The following is a 23,840-nucleotide window of genomic DNA, read 5'->3' as shown; positions in this document are numbered from 1 at the left end:
TCAGAACATGTCAAATTTTGCTTACTCAAAGCAGATATGCTTGTTGGCCAAGATTGTTCATGGCCAAATGACAGGCAATACTTGCATGAGATATGGTAATTGGTTCCCGGAATCAACTAGGTAAGTAGAGTCTCCTGTCTGTGGGTGGCACGTGTTTGGATTATCCGTGGCTTGCACTTCTGAGGTGCCCTTGCTACCACAATGAAACTCTCATTACTCAGAGCAAAAGCAAACCACACACATAGTTTGGGAACGTATGGAAAGTATCAGCTGAACCAAGCTTCTTGATAACAGATCTTTATTGTTGATCCAATATAATTTGTATAAAAAAACAAGCCTTTCTGCTTTTGGATATGGAACAGAAAAGGATTTATTGTATGGATTTATTCCAGCAGCCGTCATAGCAAATCTAAATCAATGTACCTGTTAATAAAATAGTTCATCAGGAGAAACATTTAGTCCACATCAAAAACAATACCTATTTATCTTGGCACACATTTTCTCTCTCCCTTTCTTATGTTGAATTGGGCGTTTCAGGTTTACATGAAGCAAAAGGAAGGGTGTCATCAGTAATAACACTATTAAGGGTTTGATTTTAGATGCAGGTCTGATTATTGTTGTTAAACAAGGGCTTACAAGCTTGGATCTTTGCAAAGGGTAGAAGTTCCGCCTGACAGATGTTGCTCTGCTTAATCTCAGGGCAAGGAACCTTCTATTAACCTAACACTTACTCCCACCTGTCATGAACAATCAACAATTTAATGCTGAGTCCTTGTTGCCTGCCTATAGTGACGCTCTTCACAGACAAAAAAAATAAAATCGAATTATAGTGTAGACATTTGTGATGAGAGCAAGACGGAGTTTAAAAGAACTAGGTGACTGATCTGTTGAGCTGCTGAATTCCATAACTGTTTTGTTAACTTCAGGGAATGCTGGAATTATTTGCCTTCCTGGCATGCCACATTGCGGAAGAATATGGACTTTCTGTAGCCCACTTTCCTGACTCTGAAAGGGAGATGGCAGCAGTGATGCATTCTCTTGCCTAAGAGGGTGTAAAAAGTGAATTCATTTTGGCAGTAAGTGCAACACTACCTAGATATTATAAAGGAACCAGCACTCATGGGCAACATTTCTACCCAGAAACAATGCACCCAGCTACCATGACATCACAAAAGTGATAAAAGCCATAGGTTGGGCTGTGCCACAAAGTCCTAGTTAAGCGCATCCTTTGAACATACTGGGCAACCTTCATTGCTTTGTATCTACAATCTGCAACCAGCCCTGTACTATTTCCCTAGTACATTTGCACATAATATTAGGCATAGATGATATTAAATTAGATGCACAGTTAATATTAGAACTTCTTAGTATGGAGGGTGAGGAACAATCTGAAGCTGGCAAAGAATGCAGAGGGTTTCAGCCTCCCTTCCACTTGTGCAGCCTTCCAACACTCATTTTCAAATATCTCCAAATATGGAACACCATTTCTGTCTGAAGTGACATAGACAGGTGAGAGGGCAGTTCTTCAGAGCAGCAAACCAAGTTGACAGCCCTGTCGCTGAAGGAGGAAACCAATAAAAAGGAGAAAGAAAACACATCAAGTGGAAGACAGCCACCTTTGTGTGTTCATTTGTGTCAGAAACATTTTCACTGTATTATTTATTATAAGCTGCTTTGAAGCTTCATGAGATAAGTGGAGTAAAAATAGGCAGTATGACGCCATGTTTTGCAGCCACACTGTCTTGTTTATTGTCTCTTCTTAGATATGCTGTGACTACATTGTCCTTGAAGGATAGTTCTCAACCCGTCCAATACAGATAGTGGAACTAGCAATCTGCGGTTAAGACAGTGATGCTTATTTTCAAGTAAATATGGTGGAATTGGGCTATACAGAACTAGAATCAGACCACCACCATAATCCTTTCCAATGCCAAATGTAGTGATCCAGTGGAGATAGACTTAAAAAATGTGTTAAAAGGCAGGGGCAAAATGGACTGACAGACAAAGATTCATCCTTTGGGATGTTTTAAAACTGCCACACGATTTGAGAGTGATTTCCCCCTGCTCTTGTTTCCATCTGAAATCTTGGCACTCCATTTTCTTTTACTTCTAATTCCACATAAATCCCTATTACTAGGTTATTTTATCTGGCATTGTAGAGTTTTGCTATCTGCAGTTCTCACAACAACCATATACTGTAAAGAAGATAATAAATTTGGAGATATTGCAGATTGTGGGCTGGGCTTTCTAAAAATAGGGTCTGCGGCTTTGGAGTCTGGCTTGCAAAAAGTAAGCTACCCAGTGCTTTTTTTTTTTTTTTTTTTTTTTAGGAAAAGGTGCTGGAACTCACCGTGAACTCCCTTGAATGGCAATGGTGCCCACCTGAGAAGTGCCGGAACTGAGTTCTGGTGAGCTCCATCTAAAAAGCCCTGAAGCCACATAAAACAATTGTTTCAGCTGGGCTGCAGGTTGAGAGTCCGTGGCTTGGAGACAGAGCACGTTCCTTGCATTGCAATGGTGTTGGGTTCACTTCCTGTCATCTCCAGCGAAAGCAGTAGTGGGAGAACCTCAGGCCTGGGGCTGGATGGAGCCTGAGCAGGCCCCTCTGGCCCTCAGGGCTAGCCATGTCGTGTACCTCCCAGACCACATTCCTTCCTGGTGCTGCTCTATGCCCTATCCAATGCTTTTACCTGGCCCTTGAACTAAGCTAATGCCTCTTGTTTGCCTGGGTAGAAGAAGACACAGCTAGCTGGACTGTAGCCTTCTGTACAATAGTAAGAGCTGCAATCCTGCTCACCTTTGCCTTTGGTTCCTGCTCACTGTTGACATGTGGTCCACACGGCTTCTAGTTCCCCAGGAGGAATGTGTCCCGTCGCTGAAAGTCAGAAGACCCCAGGTTGCAGAGCTGGAAAAAAGCCAAGCCAGAGCCACTGTAGTAAATACAAAATATGATAAACAAATTAAATGGTTGTAAGACATCTTCACCCAAGGTTATTTATTTTGTTTTTAAATCATATTGACAGATACGCTTATTCATGAAAGAGATTAACTGCGTTGTTCTCTCCTCAAAAGAAAAAGGTACCTCAGGTTGTATAAAACCCATAAACAGGAAAACAAAACCTTCACAACTAAATCTTCAAAAATAATTTTGCATGCGCGTGTATGTCCTCCATACTGCACAGAGTGCATTATTATCCCTCAATGTCCTTGTGTCATAAACGTACCAGCACTAGCATAGCAACAATTCAGGCCCTGCTAGCAGTTTATTCCTGTTAGCCTAGACAAGTGTCATTATCACCTTCTGCAAATTTATTGGCTATTCTGGGCACTTTGACAGAACCACTTCCTGACATCTCCTCTTTCTGCAACTGCTCTTTATCACAACCAATGACAGCAGGGCTATCTATACAGGGAATGTGATACCTGAAGCCTCTTTCTCCTCTAGGTTTTCCTTCCTGTGTATCCTGTTTGCTTCTTACTCAGATGCCACATCTGGCTTGCTTTTTCTAAGATATTTTTAGGTGAAAAGTGGAGCGAGTCTCTCTGTGTGAATGAATCACCGTACATGTTTTTCATTTTATACAGGGGGCCATAAACATGGGAGTCACCTTCCTCTATTTGATACAGTATTGGGTATGGATGTTAAAAAAATAAATTCCCTGTTGATTGACTATTTGTTAAAACCAAGTATATACCACTTTCCATTTCAAAAAGTAGAAAGGCAGTTCAGAAACAAACAACAAAATAATATAAGAATAAAAAACAGCTCAGTAAAACAAAGTTTAGTAGTGAAGCTCACACCATTGTTTCCCAGCCTAGACTTAAATTTGAGTAAGTGGGAATAAAAGGACTATTATTATTATTATTATTATTATTATTATTATTATTGATTGATTTTGTATACTGCCCTTCATCTGAAGATCAGGGGGTAGTTCACAACATAGAACCCAAAATACACAATAAAACAAGGAAAAAACAATAACCCCCATCCCACAAACACATTTAAAAGGGCATAGAATGTTGATCAGCCAAAGTCCTGGTTAAAGAAAAACATTTTCACCTGGCACCTAAAGATATGTAAGAAGGCGCTGGTGAACCTCTCTGTGGAGAGAAATTACAAGTGGGAAGCCACCACAGAAAAGGCCTGTTCTCATGTTGCCACCCTCCAGACCTCTCACAGTGGAGGTTCCAGGTTGGTTCATATGGGAAGAGATGGTCCTTGAGGAATTGTGGTCCTTTATAGGTGAAAACCTCACTTTGAATTGAGCCTGGAAACTAATTGACAGCCAGTGCAGTTGGGCCAGGATCCATTGTAATATGCTCATACCTCATTGCCCTGATGAACAACCTAGCCACTGAATTCTGCACCAGCTAAAGTTTCTGAATCATCTTCAGAGGATGCCCAATGTATAACATGTTGCTGTAATCTAACCTAGAGGTTATCAGAGCATAGATGACAGAAGTTAAACTATACCTGTCCAAATAGGGGTGTAGCTGAGCCACCAGCTGAAACTGATGGAAGGCACTCTGTGCCACCGATGCCACCTGAGTGAGCCTCAAGCAACAGCAGAGGATATAGAAGTACCCTTGAGCTATGTACCCACTCCTTCAGAGTGAGTGGAACCCCTCAAGAGCAGGCAACCGCCACCCATCCAGTCTAGGGAACCACCTACAAACAGTACCTCCATCTTACCTGGATTCAGTTTGTTCCCTCTCATCCAGTACATTACCGAGGCAAGACAACAGTGCAGCACATCCACTGCCACACCTGCAGATGAAAAGGAAAAGTAGAGCTGCTCTTATCAAACTTGGGACTATTTTTATTTCATTTTTTAAAAAAATAATAATATATATCCTTCTTCATGGAAAACTCCAGGTGGTTTACAACAATTAAATAAGAACCATGCTGTACAAGAACACACACACCCCACCAGAAAATCCACAGTAACAAAATTAAAACACTGTGAGCTAGATAATTACAGAAGCGAATGTTTAGAAAACGCAGAACACTACAATATTCACTATGTCTACTCAGAAGTTAGATTGCAGCCCAGTTCTTCAGCAAGCACCTAAAACCAGTCAACTTTTGTGCTTGCCTGACATCTAGTGCAGGTAGGGGATCTGAATGCAATTATAAATAGGCTGTCAGGAGGTGTGCTTTTCTGCTCACTGCCCTTGGACAATTATTCTCACGTAACTTTTCTCTGCTTTAGGGATGCGGGTGGCGCTGTGGGTTAAACCACAGAGCCTAGGACTTGCCGATCAGAAGGTTGGCGGTTCAAATCCCCCCCGATTGGGTGAGCTCCCGTTGCTCGGTCCATGTTCCTGTCAACCTAGCAGTTTGAAAGCATGTCAAAGTGCAAGTAGATAAATAGGTACCGCTCCGGCGGGAAGGTAAATGGCATTTCCATGCGCTGCTCTGGTTCGCTTAGTCATGCTGGCCACATGACCCGGAAGCTGTACGCCGGCTCCCTCGGCCAATAAAGCCAGATGAGCGCTGCAACCCCAGAGTTGGTCACGACTGGACCTAATGGTCTGGGGTCCCTTTACCTTTACCTTTTTAACTTTTCTCTGCTTTACTCTGTCTTTTACAAAGCATACTGAGTACATAGATGACGAATATTTGGCCCTTGAATTCAGGGTTGCTATGATGTAGCATTTAGCAGAGGGATCCTTTCTTCTGTTTCTAAATGTATTTATTCTAAAGATCTCAGAGTAGCTACTGATTAAATGACCATATACAATAAAAACGGGAAAATACATGAACTCCATATACCCAACTTTTAAGTTGTGTGGCAGTGATAACTCAAAGTTAGGCTTCAAAAGCTTGAGTAATGAGTCACACTTGGACCTGGTGTCTAATTATCAACAGAGGTGACAAGATGGCAGAAGTGCTGCAGCTGAGAACAGTTTCTCACAAGTCCCTGAGTAAGAAGGGACTTCACCCACAGATCTTAACTCCTGGGTAAGAACACACAGAACCCAACAGAACAGGGACTAGAACATCAATAGTAGCACCATGTGACTGGAGGGAGAAGAACAGGACCCAGAGTTGAGGACAACACACAAAACACTTGCCATGGAAGCAAGGTTATCAAGGAACACACCTCCCTGTATCAGGGGGCAAAGAACAAAAATAATATCTGAATTATGTGCCAGCCAGTAGTGTGGTACCAATCTGGAAGCAGGCATAATACATGATAATACATAATGATGAGGGGGATCACTCCCTCCAAGGAAGGAGACACAGAAGGGCCAAAATGCAACAACTGAGCTCAGCAGCACACAATGCCTTGAGTGCTGGTGTTGCTAATTTAAGTAAGTAATAACACTTTTACTTAGCAGGTCTTCAGGACCTGGTTTGTCATTTTTCTCCACTGCAGCCCTACCTGTATTGAGAAAAGCTGCCCTGGTTAGGTTACGGCCTCCTGCTGCTATGGTTTAATGGCACAGGATTACTATTGGAAAGAAGGGGGTGAACAGCTACTTAACTGTGGATGGCTCTCTTCCATGCAGAAACTGCTAGGTACTTTTTAATACTAGCGAGGAATTCAAGGAAACATTCCTATGCAATGAATTAAAGAATTAAAAATAATTAGAAGACATGCTACAAAGGGACCACTAGATGGTAGTACTGCACAAAATAGTCTTACAACAATCAATGCAAGTAGATGGAGAAGTCAAGCAGCTGTATTAAATTCCCTTCCATTTGGGGCACTTGACTCCTCACTGCACCCTCATCCTCCACTGTGTCTCAGAAGAAATGTTTCCTTTGCCAAAAAGAAAAAGAAAAAAAAGGTTGTTATTTGTGTATGGTTTTTTCCAATAGGACCATGCAATCTTCTGAGATGCACATCTTTCTTAAACTGGTAATACCTGGGATTTTGGTTTTTAAAGGGTGAGGCATTTTTTTCAAGCATGGACCCTTGCATGCATCTAAACAAATATATGATGGTTCCACAGGGTATTAATGAAGTTCTGGGCCACAGCTCTTCATGTGTTGTTTTCAATTTAAACTTGCTTTTGTGTAATGTTCACTAGATGTTAGCCAGCAGAATTCTCTGGAGAAGGGAGGACCCTCTGAAAGAGACTGGTGTGTGTTTGTGTGTGTGTGTCTTGGGAAGGTGCTTGGGGGAAGAGAAGGAGAAGTCTTGCTGCATAAGCAGAAATCCATTTAGCTGATATCGGATATTATTCCCCACTGTATTTAGAGTGTACAATCCAAGGAAGAAAGTAGAGTGGTACCTCGGGTTACCTACGCTTCAGGTTACATACGCTTCAGGTTACAGACTCCGCTAACCCAGAACTAGTACCTCTGGTTAAGAACTTTGCTTTAGGATGAGAACAGAAATCATGCTCCAGTGGTGCGGCAGCAGCAGGAGGCCCATTAGCTAAAGTGATGCTTCAGGTTAAGAACAGCTTCAGGTTAAGAACGGACCTCCGGAACGAATTAAGTACTTAACCCGAGGTACCACTGTATGTATTTTCTGTGGCCTACAGTAGTTGCCCTGCTTCTGTGAGTTGCTATAAATATTGGCAAGCTAACAAATACTGTATCTGGCATCATTTATGCCTTTCTTAAATTATATAAAATCTCTGGATATCATGTGTGTGCTGCTTGCCTCTTGGGCGTAGAAAATCAGCTGATGAACTAGAGCTAGACTTCAAAGCTTCTGCTTTCCAGCCTACAAAGGAACTTTGCTTCATCTGCCCAACTTTTATTATTTTATTTAAATATGTTAATCCGATACAGCAAACAAACAGAAGGCCTGTAAAAAGTTCTTCATTGCTACAGTGTGGGATAGGCTCACCTCATAAATCCTTTATCCCTTGTATACAATATTTAAGGGAGGGATCATCAACTGGGGTCCCAGGCCAAATCTGACCATATGAGAAGCTTCGCCTCCTTCCCTGTTACCTAGAGTTAAAGAAAAGAAATTGGCAGCTATACTAACAGAACTCGATGCAAGTCTATGAACTCTGTCCTCCCATAGTAGCCATCCAGAAAAACTAGCTACTAACCAAAGCTTTTAAAAAAAGATGTTTACACTGAAACCTAAACATTTTACTAGAGTGTAAAAAAGCTAAATATAAAGGACCCCTGGATGGTTAAGTCTAGTCAACGGCGACTATGGGGTTGTGGCGCTCATTTTGATTTCAGGTCAAGGGAGATGGCGTTTGTCCACAGACAGCTTTCCATGTCATGTGGCCAGCATGACTAAATCGCTTCTGGTGCAACAGAACACTGTAACGGAAACCAGAGCGCACGGAAATGTCATTTACCTTCCCACCGCAGCGGAACCTATTTATCTACTCACACAGGTGTGCTTTCGAACTGCTAGGTTGGCAGGAGCTGGGGCAGAGCAACGGGAGCTCACCGTATCACAGGGATTTGAGCCACCAACCTTCTGATTGGCAAGGCCAAGAGGCTCAGTCAGAATGCTTAGGGTTGTACTGTTATTATTATTTCAGCGATGAGGGATGGTTATCGGCATGAAATTATAGCATCATATGTGTGAGCTAGTGCTGTGTGTAATGGCAAGGATGAGACCTCATCTGTATTTTTCTCCTCTTGATCTCAGTAGTTCAGCAGGAAGGCATCACCAGCTGCCATCTATATTGGTCATCACTATAATCTAAATTATATTTGTGTGACCACCTGCCTTTGGCCTTGAAGCAGCCAATTGCTTGGCTCACCACTGTCGCTCTGAAGAGCAGAGGCAGCAGATGTGATAGATGATCAAATATTTGCTTTGATGGTAAATAAGAGGGTAGAGGAGACAACAAGGACTGCATATACAAGAATGCTTAGCATTGTCCAGGTGTGCTTAAACAAATAAATGTCAAAGTGGTTTGTTAACAACAGAAGTACAGTAAACAAGAGTATTTTCATGACAAAGAGGTCTCTAATGCCATTTTTGAGAACGCATGATATCTTTGAGAATGCATTGTCTTCCATCCATCTGCCCATATATTAACATCAGAGGAAGATAACTTTCCTGGTGGTTGCTGGAGAGGTGTGTAGTGGAGGACAACAACAATTTCTCCATGCATGCCTCTAAAGAGAGGGAATTCTAGAGTTAGGGAGCAATCTCACACCCCACCAACATATGCAAGACTTGCCAGCAAGACTGCAAGCTGCTCAGAGTAGCAGGGAAAGTTCCCCTCCTCTGGGGAGGCCTGGACAGCACTTGTTTGAGGCCTTCTGGAGCCCTGAAAAGCACACCCTGTATGTTCTTTATTGTACAGTCATACATTACTCTGAAGCATAGATGTGCACATGAGGTGTGTCAGCCACACTCTAATGCTCAGGCAGACCCCCCCTTTGTTTAAGGGGGAGGGGGGATTAAGGGAAGCAGAGGGTTGCAGGAAAAATAAAAAGGCTGGAACAGATCTGCAGCTTCTGCCTGCATCTGTCTCTGGTGATTGGCTCCAGCAGCAGCAATAACGGAGGAAGAGGAACTTCCTCCTCTGCAGGATTCATTCCAGCCTTTTTCTTCTGCCTGTGCCTGTCACTGTCTCGTGACTCTTGTCTCCACTGGAGCTTTGCTGGCCACCTTTTGCAGAGAGATCCATGGGAGTGAGGGGCTGCTTGTGTGGTGCACAAACAAGGAGAAAGAGGAGTCACCCAGCCCTTGGTCATCCTGATCTGTCCTGCTCTGGTCAACTTGGCACAGGTCTTCTTCTCTGTGGGAAAAATCTATCTTTTTTGGTTCTTGACCACTTTTGTTGTGGTCGTCATGTTGGCTTTTTGCCTCTGTGCCTCTTCCTTGTCCTTATTTATTTGTCTTGTTGTTTCCCATACCACCACTCCCTTCTTCCTTCATTGAAATAATCAATAAAAAAATATGGGTGCACACCCCAAAGCTCTTAAGGAATAATGTCTAAAGGCAACACCCCTTTCATATTCCAGTGATAGAAATCTTACTAATGTATGCCACTAGCCTGGCTGTGAGTGCTCCAGTAAGGAAGAAAAGTACTCCCCCTGCTGGTCTCCTAATGAGTCTAAGCCTGATACTATACAGCAGTGGCTTTCAACCAGTGTGCTGTGGCACCCTGGGGTGCCTTGAATGATGGTCAGGGGTGCGGCGGGCAACACTGGCCTCTGTCCCTCTTTCCTTCCCTCCCTTCTCTGATGCCCTCTCATGTCTCTGTCTCCCAAAGGCTTGCATAGCTGTTTGTTGCAGCAGTCCCAGCTACAAGCTCTGCAGGCAAGTGGTGCCTCTGGGGTTGGCCAGGGGGTGCTTCCCAGGCCCCTGTGGGGCAGTGTGAGGAGGCACTTCTCTTTGGGCAAGGGGGACAGCTCAGAGACCAGGGGTGGCTGAGGGAACACTCCACAAGGGACTGTGCTTGAAAAGGGGTGAAGGGCTGCCAGCTCTGCAGGCAAGGGGTGACACAACTGGGCTCCTAAGCTTCACAGGGATGCTGCAGAAAGAATGTAGTTGGTCAAGGGAGCTGTGGACTCAAAAAGGTTGAAAACCTGCTATGCAGCAATGAGTTTTGCAGTAACAGCAGCAATGTCAGTGTGACCACAGTGTGTGGTGAAGTGACTAGACTACCGAAGTTAATGATGAAGCCTGCCATGTGATGTAAGGCTAATTGACTGCTTTCTCTGCCTAATTTACCTCAGGAAGCTTTTATTCTCTTTGAGTATTGTATACACACACACACACACACACGGTTGCATACACAGGAAGAGCCGCCAGCAAGTTCCTTGAAATAGGCTATTTGTGAAGGGCATCATCAGAAGTATTAACTTATGGCAAAGAAAAACATTATTAACACAAAAAACCTGCTCAAGTCAGCTGTTTCCTGAAAACAAAATAAAAACAAAACAAAAATATTTTACAAACAAACCAGAGCATTTGAGTGCTTTACAGATCAAAATGTTTAGGTCATTTTGAGACGTTGCCACTTGCTGTTTGAAGTAAAAACATAATACTTGTGCTAAGGGCAAACATCCCCGTTAGGCTGAAATCCCACTGCATTGAATGGGACTGAATCAGAATAAGGCTGCACACAGTAACAGAGCCTTAACTGTCCTTTTATCTTTCTGTTATGTTTGAACTGTGGCAGCAGTTCATACAAGTGCACCCTACTGATCTAGTTGTGTGCTCATGTACCCTTGGAGCTTGTGCACAGGTGAGCTGCTCCATGAATTCCAATAAAGGTAGCCGAAACGTATGTGTGAATTGTGGACATGTGAACCATCTCTCTGCATTTAAATGAATAGGACAGCTTTGTGGGCAGAGAACTGTGTGTGTTGCTTGATTCAGGGGACCTGTGTTTAGACTTACCCAGGAAGTCTTAATAGCAAGCAGTTGCTGTAGTATTTTTTCCAGCCTATTCCTCTAGCCCCAGCCATATCTGTTTCCTGAGTTATAGACTGCTTGACAATGAGTTATTATAAACTTGCAATCTAAAAGCCATTTCTTAGTATACATTTCAGTTTTCTGCATCCAGAATAACATCATAGAGTTTGGTGTAAGTGTAACTGTGCTTCCCATTTGTGGCATAATTGTAATTCACTGCTTTGCTGTTTGTTTACATGTGATAGGATCTTAGTCCAAAGAACTTCAGTAGCAAAGTTCATAAATAATCAGGGTACAACAATTTTAATTCATCTTCATGAGAAAAATTCTTGTTTAAGGAAGTGGGTTCTAATTTAAAATCCTGCCATTTATAAATAGGGAGCTGTTGCACAAAGGAAGCACTTTGTACATTCAGTAGAGTATCATATGATGGCAAACGCACATGAGGGTCACCCTAAGGATTACCTCATACAGCAGTGAATGAAACACATATCTCTTAAATGAAAATTGTGTCAGGAGAAACTATCTACTTTCAGATGTTGTGGTTTATAGTCTCTGATGACTCATAAAATGCAGAGGAATTTATATGTATAGATTTATTTATCATGAGCATATTTTGGGAATCTTCAGTAATGTGAAAAGCACACCACCAGGAAGAACAGAACTGTGCACAAAATGTTTTCCTTCTGGATCAATATCAATGCATTATGGTCAGAATTATGTGTGTTGCTGCTCTTGTGGAGTAAGGAGACAATGAAGAAAAGCTCCACATTAAAATATTTCATTTTGCACCAGAGACTGAAAAATAAAATCTGAACTAAAGCAGCTATCCTCGTTTACTGGAAATACTGTGTTTACAATGCTAACCTCAAATCAAGTATCACATACCACAGATTCTATTATCTCCAGCTCTAATTGCGAGATGGGAAGTACCAGGAAATGTCTCACTTAACTCAGTGACAAAACATGATTAGGACTGAGCTGTTTGTCAAATCATTGCTGAAGAAGTGGAAAATCATAACAGAAACTTGTAACACCTACCTGCATGAAATATACTCCAAAGAATGGTCGACATGACAGATGTGGAATCCTAATACACAGGAAGTACCATGAAGTGTAGTTTTTAAAGGGTATTTTGACACTGCTTACTAAGAAAATATATAGTTGGTGTTGTATATGAATGCTTAAGTCCTTTTTCCCTAGAGGAATAACACTGCTTCTCCGTGATTATTTGCATTTTCATTAGCTGCCAGAGACTACGATTTATTAAGTATAACCTAAATTTTTAGTCATTCTGGCAGGTTCTCTTTTCTGATGTGATTTGTAATGTCAACTCTACTGCAGAATATTAGATGGCAGCAATGAGTAATAGATGAGCCTTACATTTTGCCTTGGGAGGCAAATAAAATTCAAACCACATTAGTTAAGGAGCACTGGAGCTGAACTCCTCCCCCTCCTCCCCTCCCCACCCAGGTTTTGTAGTGTTTCCTGGGGCAGCTTAAAGGAAACCACAAGCACTGAAAGATCATCAACCCTGTTCTTTCATCAATGAGATACATAAGCCTCCTTTTAATTCCACACTGGCTTTCCAGAATTAATGGTATTGCCACACTGATAAGCATCCCCTTCTCCTCTCCAAGAAACCAAACACAGGAAATACACTTTACGCCTGGTCCTACAAAGCTGTTATGTCATTCCTATATGTATAAGCACAGCCCCCCCCCCCCAAGCCGGAACTTGCCAGAACTCAGTTCTGCAACCTCTCAGGTGGGTGCCCATTGCCATTGTTAAAAAAACCAAGGGTGGCGTTCATAATGAGTTCCGGCACCTCTTTTTCTTGAAAAATAGCACCGTATAAGCATTTGCTCATAAAAAACAGCAGATATCATGGCAAAATAATGCATTTTCCTTGTTGCTCTGTTCCCATGATACCCAACCTTAAATCCCAACACTAGCTTTCTGAAGACAGGAGTGCCTGGCGTGCTCTGGTCCAGGGGGTCACGAAGAGTCGGACACGACTAAACGACTAAACAACAACAAAGCTTTCTGTCCACTCCTGGATCCAGCATAAATCCCTTGTCCTTACCTTCAAAGCTCGGGTCCTCCCCACAGCATCTAACTACTCTTATGACCCAAACCACACTTTCTTGTCACCTTTAGTCCTCCAGCTCTGCCACTTGACCATCTGCTCTCTCAAAGGACCCCCCCCCCATTTTGTCGTTATGCTTGTAACGACCTATGTCTTGTAACCTGAACTGCAACCCTTTTTGGCCGAAGAAGCAGGGTAAAAAAAACAACAACTTTAAACAAACAAACAAACAAACAAACAAACAAACACACACACACACATGTGTTTATCCGACCCAACATGTCTCTCTCTAATCTGGCACATAATTTTAATCTAATTAATTGCTACGAGTTTCTCCATTATCATCCTGAGACTATTAGAGGCAAGAAGGCACCCTTTAAAAAATGGAAGCCTTGTTCAAATGAGAAGAAAAGAGAAGACCAGCTTTGGCAAAAGGAATGAAAGCAGACAAGAAGGAATGCATAAGAAAAATTCAAGGAGTGCATTGCTAAAAACAAAAAAGATAAGCATAAAAAACGCACTTTAATTACATTGGTAGGCAGCAAGAGACTGGCAAGGGAGGTGGCAGAACACTTGGATGACAAGGGAGTCAAAGGTGATACAAGCGTGTGAGAAGTGTGGGTTCAAGTGCTATGGGTCACATCCAACCTATACATTTAAAGCACTTGGCTACCCCCAAAGAATGCAGTTCCCAGAACACTTCACTACAGTTCCCAGGATTCTTTGCAGGGAGTCATATGCTTTAAATGTATGGTGTGGATGTGACCCTGTTGTTTAGGATCAGATATCCCTCTTTCTTTTCTAGTACAGATATACACTAGGATGCCAGAGCAAGACAATTTGAGGAAGCAAAGTGATGGCCAGGACTATTTTAGGGGAGCAAGTACTTAAATCCATGTTCAAATAATAGAATTGTAGAGTTGGAAGGGACCCTGAGGGTCATCTAGGTGGAGTCTACACACATATAAAAAAAAAGTTCTGAAAATGCTTTTTAAAAAGTGTTTTTAAAAATGCATTGAATTTTCCATAAAGCTCACCATCTCCATCTAGTGTCACATTGTATATTGCACTTAAAACACACTTAAAATGTTTTGTTTGCAGCTGTACAGCTGTGTCTAGTCTAATCCACTGCTATGCAAGCATCACAACACACAGTCTCCCATCCAATTTGAAACCATACTGGACACTGCTTGGCTTTGAAAATGTGCTAGCAGTTTCATTGCTGCCAGTTGTATGTACATACCTTAACGTACTGTGACTGAAAGCTAGGAACTTAAAAGTGGTAGTGGGAAATACTTTTCAGGGTGCATCTAGTACCCATCAGCACCATCACCAAGGCACAGAGATGTCACGGGGCACCTCATGGGCTTATGCCTCCTCACTTCAGAAGGTAGGGTTGTCCATACGTCGGCAGCAGTGTCCGGGTGGAAATTGATAAAATGTCCAGGAAAAATCGGATGTATGGCAGCCCATGCCAGCAGTGCTGTTGTTCGATAGAAATAGCTCAACAACTTTTCTGCTCAGATTTTCAGTTTGAAATATGGCAACCCTACAGAAAGTGACGGCCAGTTCAATCTTCAGTCAATGCTGCTTATTCGAGTGGCGCCCCTTGCTCAGCTGATGTATTTATGTTGTTAGGGCATTGACTGTTTACATAATAAGCTAGATTTAAATGAACTAATGTGCATTGTTTTAGTGCTTCTTGTTCTGGGATTGTGCAGACAATGATGAGCACATTTGAATACAGTCATACCTCAGGTTAAAGTAGCTTCGGGATAAGTATTTTCAGGTTGTGCGCTGCGGCAACCTGGAAGTAATGGAGCGTGTTACTTCCAGGTTTTGCCGCTCGCGCATGCGCAAACGGTCAAAATGACATCACGTGCATGCGCAGAAGCAGCAAATTGCAACCCGCGGGTTGCGTTCGCTTCTGGATGCGAACAGGGCTCTGCAACGGATCCCGTTCGCATCCAGAGGCACCACTGTAAATAAGTAAACAATATAAAATAATGATTGGTCTGGCCCTGCCCAGGGCACCCATTCCTCAAATATTTGCCAGGTGTTATCACTTTGCTTCACCTCTCATAGGCAGGCATTTTGGCAGAAGACCTGGCAGTAAGACTCCCTCCCCCAAGTTACTCCAAGAGTGCAGAACACTGAGGAATATTCGTTGTTTTATCTCAAAAGAACAACAGAGTCTTACCACAAGACCCTTGTTGCTTTTGCTGCGCCAGGCTTCGGAGGGGCTACTCTTTGCCCTCCAACGAAAGACCAAAGGCAAAACTTTTCTCTAGGTTGGGACCCCCCTCCCCTCCCCAGGCAGCTCAGGCCTTCTTCTTACCCACAATCCCCCCGACTTTTAGCGAGGCCAGAAGAGGCTTCTCGCTCTTCCCGGCTGTGGGATGCGAGCGGGGAGTGGAAGAAACCTGAACCCAAAAGGCGCCCACCCCCTTTCCCCGCTCCCGCCAGCCTCTGTGCTGCGGCTGCACCTGGCGCCTTGGCAGGCTGGGCACGTTCCTCCCCGCCGGGCCGCACGCCTTCGTCGGCCGGCCCCCAACCGGGGCAGCGCACGAGCCTGGCTCGCGGCGGCGGCGAGGGGGTGTGGAAGGCGAGGCGGGCGCCTGTGTGCGGCGAGAGCCGCGGGGACCGCGGTGGCGGGCAGCCCTGTCGGGAGGCGCGCGCCGCCGCCGCCTTCCTCCTCCTCCTCCTCCCGGCCGGTGCCACAGGGCGAGATGCAGGCGCCGGAAAGAAAGCGCGCGCGGGAGAGACGGCGAGCAGCTCCCCGCGTCCCCTTCTGAGGGCGCCTCCTTCGCCGTTGTGCAGCCCAGCCGTGCGCCTCAGGGCCCGTCCAAAGCTGCGGAGGCGCGTCTCCTGAGGGGCTGAAAACGGAGATGGAGCCAGAAGGTGAGCTTGGGGTGGCAGCTTTTGCTACTCGGGGAGCGAGTTGCTAAATCTCTCTCTCTCTTGCCCCCTTTCCAGGGCTCCCTGCTTGCATGTGCTTCTCATCTCCCTGCGCCTCGGGAAAAACTTTCCGTGCAAGTTGACTTGGGACTGCCAAATCTCACTGCACGGAAGCCAGAGTCCTGCATTGTTCTCTGTCTGCCCCCCTCCTTCAAGACTTTCCTCAAGGTTTGACCGAGGGGGGAGCTGGCTGTCTGGCGGCGGAATGTGCTGGAGTGAATGGGTTTTCTTTTTAAAACTTCCAACATGCAAGGTTTCGCTGGAAGTGTTAATATCAGCCGACTGCCCAGACCTGCGTTTTCCTTGAAACCAGCCTGGATTGCTTGCTAATAAATCCGGCGGCCCACATTTCATTCAGTAGACGCCAAATGGTTTGTTCTGGCTCTGCCTTGGAGGGAAACACCTTGCTGAAAAATGTGGAAGGTTGAAGAAAGGGAGAGGACAGGGGTTTATATAGTTTGGCGCATGACCTCCTTTCTTGGTGTGATTAGAAAGGATTGGATTGATGTGCATCTTAATGATGATTGTACCTGTGGTTAGTTTGTTCGTGACGTTTTTCAAACAACAATACTGGGAGACCCCTTCCTGATGGTTAAGAATTCAATGTTGGTTAAGACTAGTCTTGTAGTTGTCCTTCCAGTAGCAGCTTGCCACAGATACTTGGAAAGTTCTCAGTGTAGCGCATGATGGCAAGTGCCAACCCCTTTTTGCATTAGCACTTGACTGTCAGGTATACTGGTTTTGAACATGGAGCTACTCTCCATTGAGTGGTTTACTCCCTTTTGATAAATGAATTTAAGCTAGTGTCTGTCACAGTACTTTGCGGTGGCAGATTTCATTAAGCCAGATCCATTGTGTAAATAAGTGCTACCTTTTGGCTTTGTCTGTGTTGAACCTGCTGCCTCTCAGTTCCATTGGGTGATTCATTTATTTAAATCATTCTGACTCTGTTCCTCAACAGAAAGGGCTTCCAGAGCAGCTTCCAGGTGAATAAAAACAAGACAGCCCCCGTTTTCAGATTCACAATTTAAAAGAGAGAGAGGCATAAAAGGAGAAAACAATGAAGAGGGAGAAGGGGAAAGCAAAATCAGGCACCAGTTGCAGAGTCCTTATAACCAGCTGGGAAGGAAACAGTTCTGGGAGAGGAGGAGCCAAAAGGAGTTGGTCTCTCAGCTTATCTGATAGAGATGATGAAATGGTTGCTAGTAGGTGACAGCTGAAGGAGAGCCAAAGGCAGCTGCTGGTGTCTCAACCGAGCCAATGGACTTGGTATTATAAAAGCCTGTGCAGTCTCTCCACAGCGTTTATAATACAGGATCTCTACCTTTGTTTTAGCTAAAAAGCCCCAAATGCTTCCTAACAGTGAAGATGTTCAATATTTAGCTTATGGCTTTGGCTTTTAATGTCTAGCCCCTGATTGTTTAATGTTCTGTTTTTTTGTTAGGAAGTTCGTTGTTTTAATGGATTATTTTAATTGGTTAGCCACTCTGAAAGCCTTTTCGATACAGAAAACATAGGAAGTTGTTTTATACCATTGGTCTGTAAAATTCATTGATTCCTTCAGTGGTTGGTTTCAGCTGGATCTTTCCCAGCCCTGTGCCTGAGGTTGGAGACTGAAGGTTTAAAGGGTGGGATATAAATATAATAAATGTCCAGTTTGAGGTGGGACAACCAGAATAGTACATATTAGAAGACATGAGTAACCAAAGCTAAGCACAGTAAAAGAAGCTCTGTATACTTATTCAATGAAAAGTTCACTTTCTTTCTTTTCAATCACTTCATTAATTGTCTATCATCTGTTTGCTTTCTGGGACAGAGACTTCAATGCTGTGAATAGTTTCAAACATCTTGGGTGCTGCTCCTATTTTCTTTCTTTCCCCTTACATTAAACCAACTTCTTCATTGAGGGCCTGGATACAAGTCCAAGTTAACAACTGACTGCTGATCTAGCCTGCCAGGATCATTGTGTGGTAGATTTGGCAGACTGGAACAGCTGCTGCGTTCAATTTTTGTTCAGTGGGAATGTATACCAAGTGCATATTGCATCTTGAGACATCCCAGGAGTGCTTGAAGCTGGTTCTAAAGATTTCACCAGACCTGTGAGGTTAGGGTTACCTTTAAAGGCTTGGACCTGTTATTCTCTTAGAATTGCTAAGGTAGACACTGAACCCATTTCCTCTCTTAAGGGTGCTTGCTAGTTTCTATGTGCATAAAAGATATTATTAAAACAACAACAACAGCAATGAAAACAACTATTAACATAAAACACACAAGGACAGCCGCACAGCCAGCTTGGGGGTGTTTCGGCTATGCAAGGCCCCAGATTTGCACCTGCTGTTCCTCCCCTAGTGTGTGTGTGTGTATAGCATATATTTGTTGCCCTTTTAGAAACCTGTTTGAGGTATTGCAGTGAATGTAATGCTATTTTAACTTTTCCTGTTCACAACCACTGGCTTACTAAGGTATCTAGCATATTTTAAAAAGAGCGAAGAAAACTGTATGAGACACATTTATAGAACATTTGAAACTGTTCATGCAAACCTCATATTTCCCGCAGTTTCTATTTCTGAAATGCATGTTGAAGTTCAATGTCCAGCATATCTCTGCCACTTTCAAAAAGAAAAGAGGTGGCCAGTTGACAGTCATTGGGGCCTGTCCCAGCCTCTATATAGGTCTGCACTTGTAATGTAATGTAATGTAATGGGCTTTTTTAAGGTTTGAGGATGATGTAGAACAGCTGATGGTTCCCTGTATAAGATCCAAGACGGTTGGGACAACCTTGTATTTTGGGAACAACCTATGGGGCTTTTTTAATATCGAAAAAAAAAGTGAGTAAGGGAGGGGGACATGATAGAGCTATAAAATTATATATCATGTGGAGAAAGTAGATAAAGAGAAGTCCTCCCCTCCTTCTACAATAACACTAGAACTTAGTGTCATCCAATAAAGGTGAACGTTGGAAGAATCAGGAAATACAAAAGGAAGTACTTCTTCATACACCACATAATAAAACTATGAAATTAACTACCACAAGATATAGTAAAGGCCACCAACCTTGATGGATTTAAAAGGGTTTTAGACCAATTAATGGAAGGCAGGCTATCTACAGCCACTAGCTGTGATGGCTGTGTACTTCCTGCAGTTTGGGTTGGGATGTGCTATGCCTCTGAACACCAGTAACTGGGGAGCACAAGTGGGGAAATTGCTTATGGGCTTTAAATAAGGCATCTGGTTGGCCACTGAGAACAAGTTGCTGGACTAGATGGACCCTGGTGGTCTGATCCATTGGGACTCCTCTTATGTTCTTATGCCACTGATGGGTAGGGCCTGAGGCAAAAAGGGGCAGAACAACACATGGAACTCTAGTGTTTGTATAGTAGATTACATCCCAGCCATGCAGAAGTCAAGGGGCTATACACACACACAGGAATACACATCTCTTCAGGCATCCATTGAAGCAGGGTCTAGAGAAAGAGGCCTATAAGTCTGCATTTGGGTCTCAGCTTACCCAATCCTGACTTACGGTAGGCTTAGAAAGTAAAAAACAACAACAACCAACTTGGATCTGTGTTGCTTTTTTCAGTCATCAACATGGAACAGAGGAGCCAACTGGCACTTCATCCCAGGCAGGCCAATGGAGGAGGCCCTCCTGCCTTGCCACTCTCTTGGTCATTGCATTTGGGGTTCCATTGTGATTCCATCTTGTCTCCCCATTCTGTTCGATGTGTAATTAAGGCCAGTAGGCGAGAGGACAGACATAATGTTTATTGGCACCTGATACCTACTCTATCCCTCCTTCGTTTTTTCTACAGGTACTGCTACAGGTTACCTCAGGAGTTTCCAACTTGTTTAGGGCTGAGGGTCACAAATTGATTTTTGAGCAAGTGCTGTGGGCAATATTTCTTCTATTCCCTTTTCTTTGCTTTCCCCTGCATCAGCTCACACCCCACGCCATTTGAAATATGTCTGGTATCTGGGTAAAAGTCAGATTCAGTAGAATTACTCTGAGTCATGAAATCCACAAAGAAAGAGGGGCTGAGTACCCATCACTGTTTGGCTCCCATGTGCCCCACCACTGGTGTTAGAAGCTGAATACACATGACATTTGCCACAATTCATATGTATCCTGTAGAGTCTTGATAAGTACTTTTGTTTGATGTACAGTGGTACCTCTGGTTACAAACTTAATTCGTTCCGGAGGTCCGTTCTTAAGCTGAAACTGTTCTTATACTGAGGTGCGCTTTTGCTAATGGGGCCTCCCGCTGTGTGCGCGCCTCTGATGCACGATTTCCATTCACATCCTGAGGCAAAGTTCGCAATTAGGAGCAGCTACTTCTGGGTTAGCGGAGTTTGTAACCCAAAGTGTTCATAACCAGAAGTGTTCGTAACCAGAGGTACCACTGTATTCCTTTAAGCTACCTTCCATTCAATTTGAAAATGCAACGTGTACAGTTCAGACAGCTGTTGTACATGCACAGATAACAGCTTTTTTGAATAGGTTTTTTTTGGGGGGGGAGTTGCAGGTAATGGGCAGTGGAAACATCATTGGGTGAAGACACCCCTGCTCCCTCTCTGGTGTGTACAGCAAGTGCTAATGCACTTGAAATTCATGGCGGGTGTGTGTGTGTGTGGATGTCCCCCACTGTGTTTTGAGCTAATGTGTACATAGTCAGAATGTGGGAAAGAGTGTCCCTCTTCCAACTTTTGCATTCAGCTATCTATACTTTGCAAGGGAGAAAAAGGTAACCACCCTCACCATTTCATGACCAAGGGAGCAATGAGTGAGCAATGATTTTCATGTGGGGAGGGTGATGATGGCAGAGACTTCATGGGTTCCAGTGGAAGACCTGACCTTAAGGGCACCACTGTGCTCGTGGAATAAAAGTTAGCAACTTCTGGGTTACCATATTTTTCGCACGATTGGACGCACCGGACCATAGGACGCACCTAGTTTTTTGGGGGGGAAATAAAAGAAAAAAAATTTCCCCTTTATTTCCCCCCCCAAAAGCAGGTCAGGGAAACCGAACCAGGTCGAGGAACAGCGGGATAGTGGCGCTGCGCCTCCCTGCTGTCCCCCGAGCTTGTGGGGCTGGCTGATGTCTGCCTGGCACGCGGTGCGCTCTGCTTCAGGGCGCCCCACCCGCCGGGCGGCAGGCTACTATCCGCAGCGTGGGGAGCCCTGCGGGGAACTCCTGCAAGGCTCCCCACTCTGCGGATGTCTGCCTGGCGCGAGGGGCGCTCTGCTTCAGGGCGCCCCACCCGCCAGGCAGCAGGCTGCTATCCGCAGCGTGGGGAGCCCTGTGGGGAACTCCTGCAAGGCTCCCCACTCTGCGGATGTCTGCCTGGCGCGAGGGGCGCTCTGCTTCAGGGCGCCCCACCCGCCAGGCAGCAGGCTGCTATCCGCAGCGTGGGGAGCCCTGTGGGGAATTCCTGAAAGGCTCCCCACGCTGCGGATGTGTTCCCGAAGCGCCTGGAGCTCTGCTTTCAGGGCGCCCGACGCTCCGGGAAGCAGGCTGCTATCCGCAGCCTAGACACGGCTAGCGGAGCGCTAATCCCGAAGCTTGGGGCGCGCGGAGCTCAGCGCGCCCCAAGCTTCTGGGCGCCGGCAAGGTCTCCGCTAGCCCTTGCTGGCGCCCAGAAGCTTGGGGCGCGCTGAGCTCCGCACGCCCCAAGCTTCGGGATTAGCGCGGCGCTTCGCTAGCCCTGGGAGAGCCCCGCGACGTCGCGGGGCTCTCCCAGGGCTAGCGAGACCTTGACGGCACCCAGAAGCTTGGGGCGCGCTGAGCTCCGCACGCCCCAAGCTTCGGGATTAGCGCGGCGCTTCGCTAGCTCTGGGAGAGCCCCGCGACGTCGCGGGGCTCTCCCAGGGCTAGCGAGACCTTGCCGGCACCCAGAAGCTTGGGGTGCGCTGAGCTCCGCACGCCCCAAGCTTCGGGATTAGCGCGGCGCTTCGCTAGCCCTGGGAGAGCCCCGCGACGTTGCGGGGCTCTCCCAGGGCTAGCGAGACCTTGCCGGCACCCAGAAGCTTGGGGCGCGCTGAGCTCCGCACGCCCCAAGCTTCTGGATTAGCGCAGCGGTCCGCTAGCCGTGGGAGAGCCGCGCGACGTCGCGGGGCTCTCCCACGACTAGCGGAGACCTTTCCGGCACCCAGAAGCTTGGGGCGCGCTGAGCTCCGCACGCCCCAAGCTTCGGGATTAATGCAGCGCTCCGCTAGCCGTGGGAGAGCTGGGTCTCCCACGGATAGCGGATAGCTTCCTGAAGCCTGGAGAGCGAGAGGGGTCGGTGCGCACCGACCCCTCTCACTCTCCAGGCTTCAGCGAAAGCCTGCATTCGCTCCATAGGACGCACACACATTTTCCCTTGCTTTTTAGGAGGGAAAAAGTGCGTCCTATGGTGCGAAAAATACGGTACCTAGTGTACAGTTTTGTTGGAGGCAGGATGCAGCCGAGATGATTGAAGTTGAAAAGCTTAAGTTACGACTTATGGGATTTGAATTCTGGTTATGAACTTTTGGCTTTCTTAGATCATTCAGGGTCACAGCACTGAGGCATTTCTACATTAACTGCAGTGCTTGAATGCTGGTTTTACAGTGGCCAGACGGGCTTTGCCCCATTCCACCTGCTAAAAACGCTGCAGCCTCTCCTTTACAAGTCAGCTGTGTAGACCACCTTTGCAACCTTAAAGTGGGACTTACAGTTTAAAGACTTACATCTTTCATGACTGCTTGAGAGGTTCATTTTGTGTAGAATGTGGTGGCCATCTCCTGACAGGGTTACATACTAGCACCATACTATACTAGCGTTCCAGTTTATACCAGCTCCCCATTGTTTTCTAGGGAATAGCTGCTGATGTTTTTGAACTTCAAAGCCACGGACAACTTGTCCCTGTGTTCTTTAAGAACATATGCAGAACCTATAGGGCAATTGTTCCTTGCTCAACAACCCATTCATAGTATAGTTTAGGCTTCTAATTTTTTTTTGGCAGTCTTTTGTATTGCATTGTATTCTGTTCATTTGTCCGTGTAGCAGGCATGCTGCTCCACTTTGGTGTAATTCCTAAAAAGGCAATAAAATACACAATGATAAAATACACTATAGGAAACAGTTGGTTTCCAGGAATCGTAATGTAAGCACAGTTCAAGTCCCTCTTTTGGCAAAATATAACATCTTGGGGGCTAATTTTTGGGATGTTATGAGCAAACCTGCAATGTCTAAAACCCCTGATCAGCATTTCAGAATTATAAATGTGACAATCTTGCACTGTTACTAACTTTGCTGTTTGGCTTCTTTTGTCTGACAACTTTTAACACATTTCCCACGACCGTAAAGGATGGAAACGTTTTCTTTAGAAACTGATGAAATGTGAGACTCTCTTTTCAATGGAATGTAGGGATGTACCTTATATCTTAAACTGCAGCTGCACAATATTCCTGGCAAACAAATGCTAACTTTGTATGCATAATAGGAATTCAGTTTTACAGC

General features: G+C 44.9%; 1 protein-coding gene and 1 long non-coding RNA gene across 5 annotated transcripts in view; one reads left to right on the top strand and one right to left on the bottom strand.

Moving 5' to 3' along the window:
• Window positions 1-208: 208 nt before the first annotated feature.
• On the bottom strand, window positions 209-15,682 carry LOC144327007 (uncharacterized). Of its 2 annotated transcripts, XR_013391975.1 has the most exons (5): window positions 7,812-8,090; window positions 6,654-6,770; window positions 4,694-4,768; window positions 2,798-2,930; window positions 209-1,558 (listed from the first exon to the last, which is right to left on the bottom strand). It is a non-coding gene; the product is annotated as an uncharacterized LOC144327007 (long non-coding RNA). The 2 variants fall into 2 exon arrangements; XR_013391976.1 differs by lacking the exons at window positions 6,654-6,770; window positions 7,812-8,090 and adding an exon at window positions 15,602-15,682.
• A 113-nt stretch (window positions 15,683-15,795) lies between these two features.
• FGD3 (FYVE, RhoGEF and PH domain containing 3) overlaps window positions 15,796-23,840 on the top strand; it is a 110,763-nt gene continuing 102,718 nt past the window's right edge. Inside the window, exon 1 of one of the 3 annotated variants that reach the window (XM_028719019.2) lies at window positions 15,796-16,302. In XM_028719019.2, coding sequence (XP_028574852.2) covers window positions 16,290-16,302 — 13 coding nt within the window. In that variant the 5' untranslated portion in view covers window positions 15,796-16,289. The remainder of the gene's footprint in view (window positions 16,303-23,840) is intronic. The other 2 variants (XM_028719017.2, XM_028719018.2) reach the window with 2 other exon arrangements.

Source organism: Podarcis muralis, chromosome 2, assembly GCF_964188315.1.
Source record: "Podarcis muralis chromosome 2, rPodMur119.hap1.1, whole genome shotgun sequence".
NCBI classification, from domain to species: Eukaryota; Metazoa; Chordata; class Lepidosauria; order Squamata; family Lacertidae; genus Podarcis; species Podarcis muralis.
Note: the sequence above shows the minus strand (reverse complement) of the source record. Positions and strands in the feature narration are given on the sequence as shown.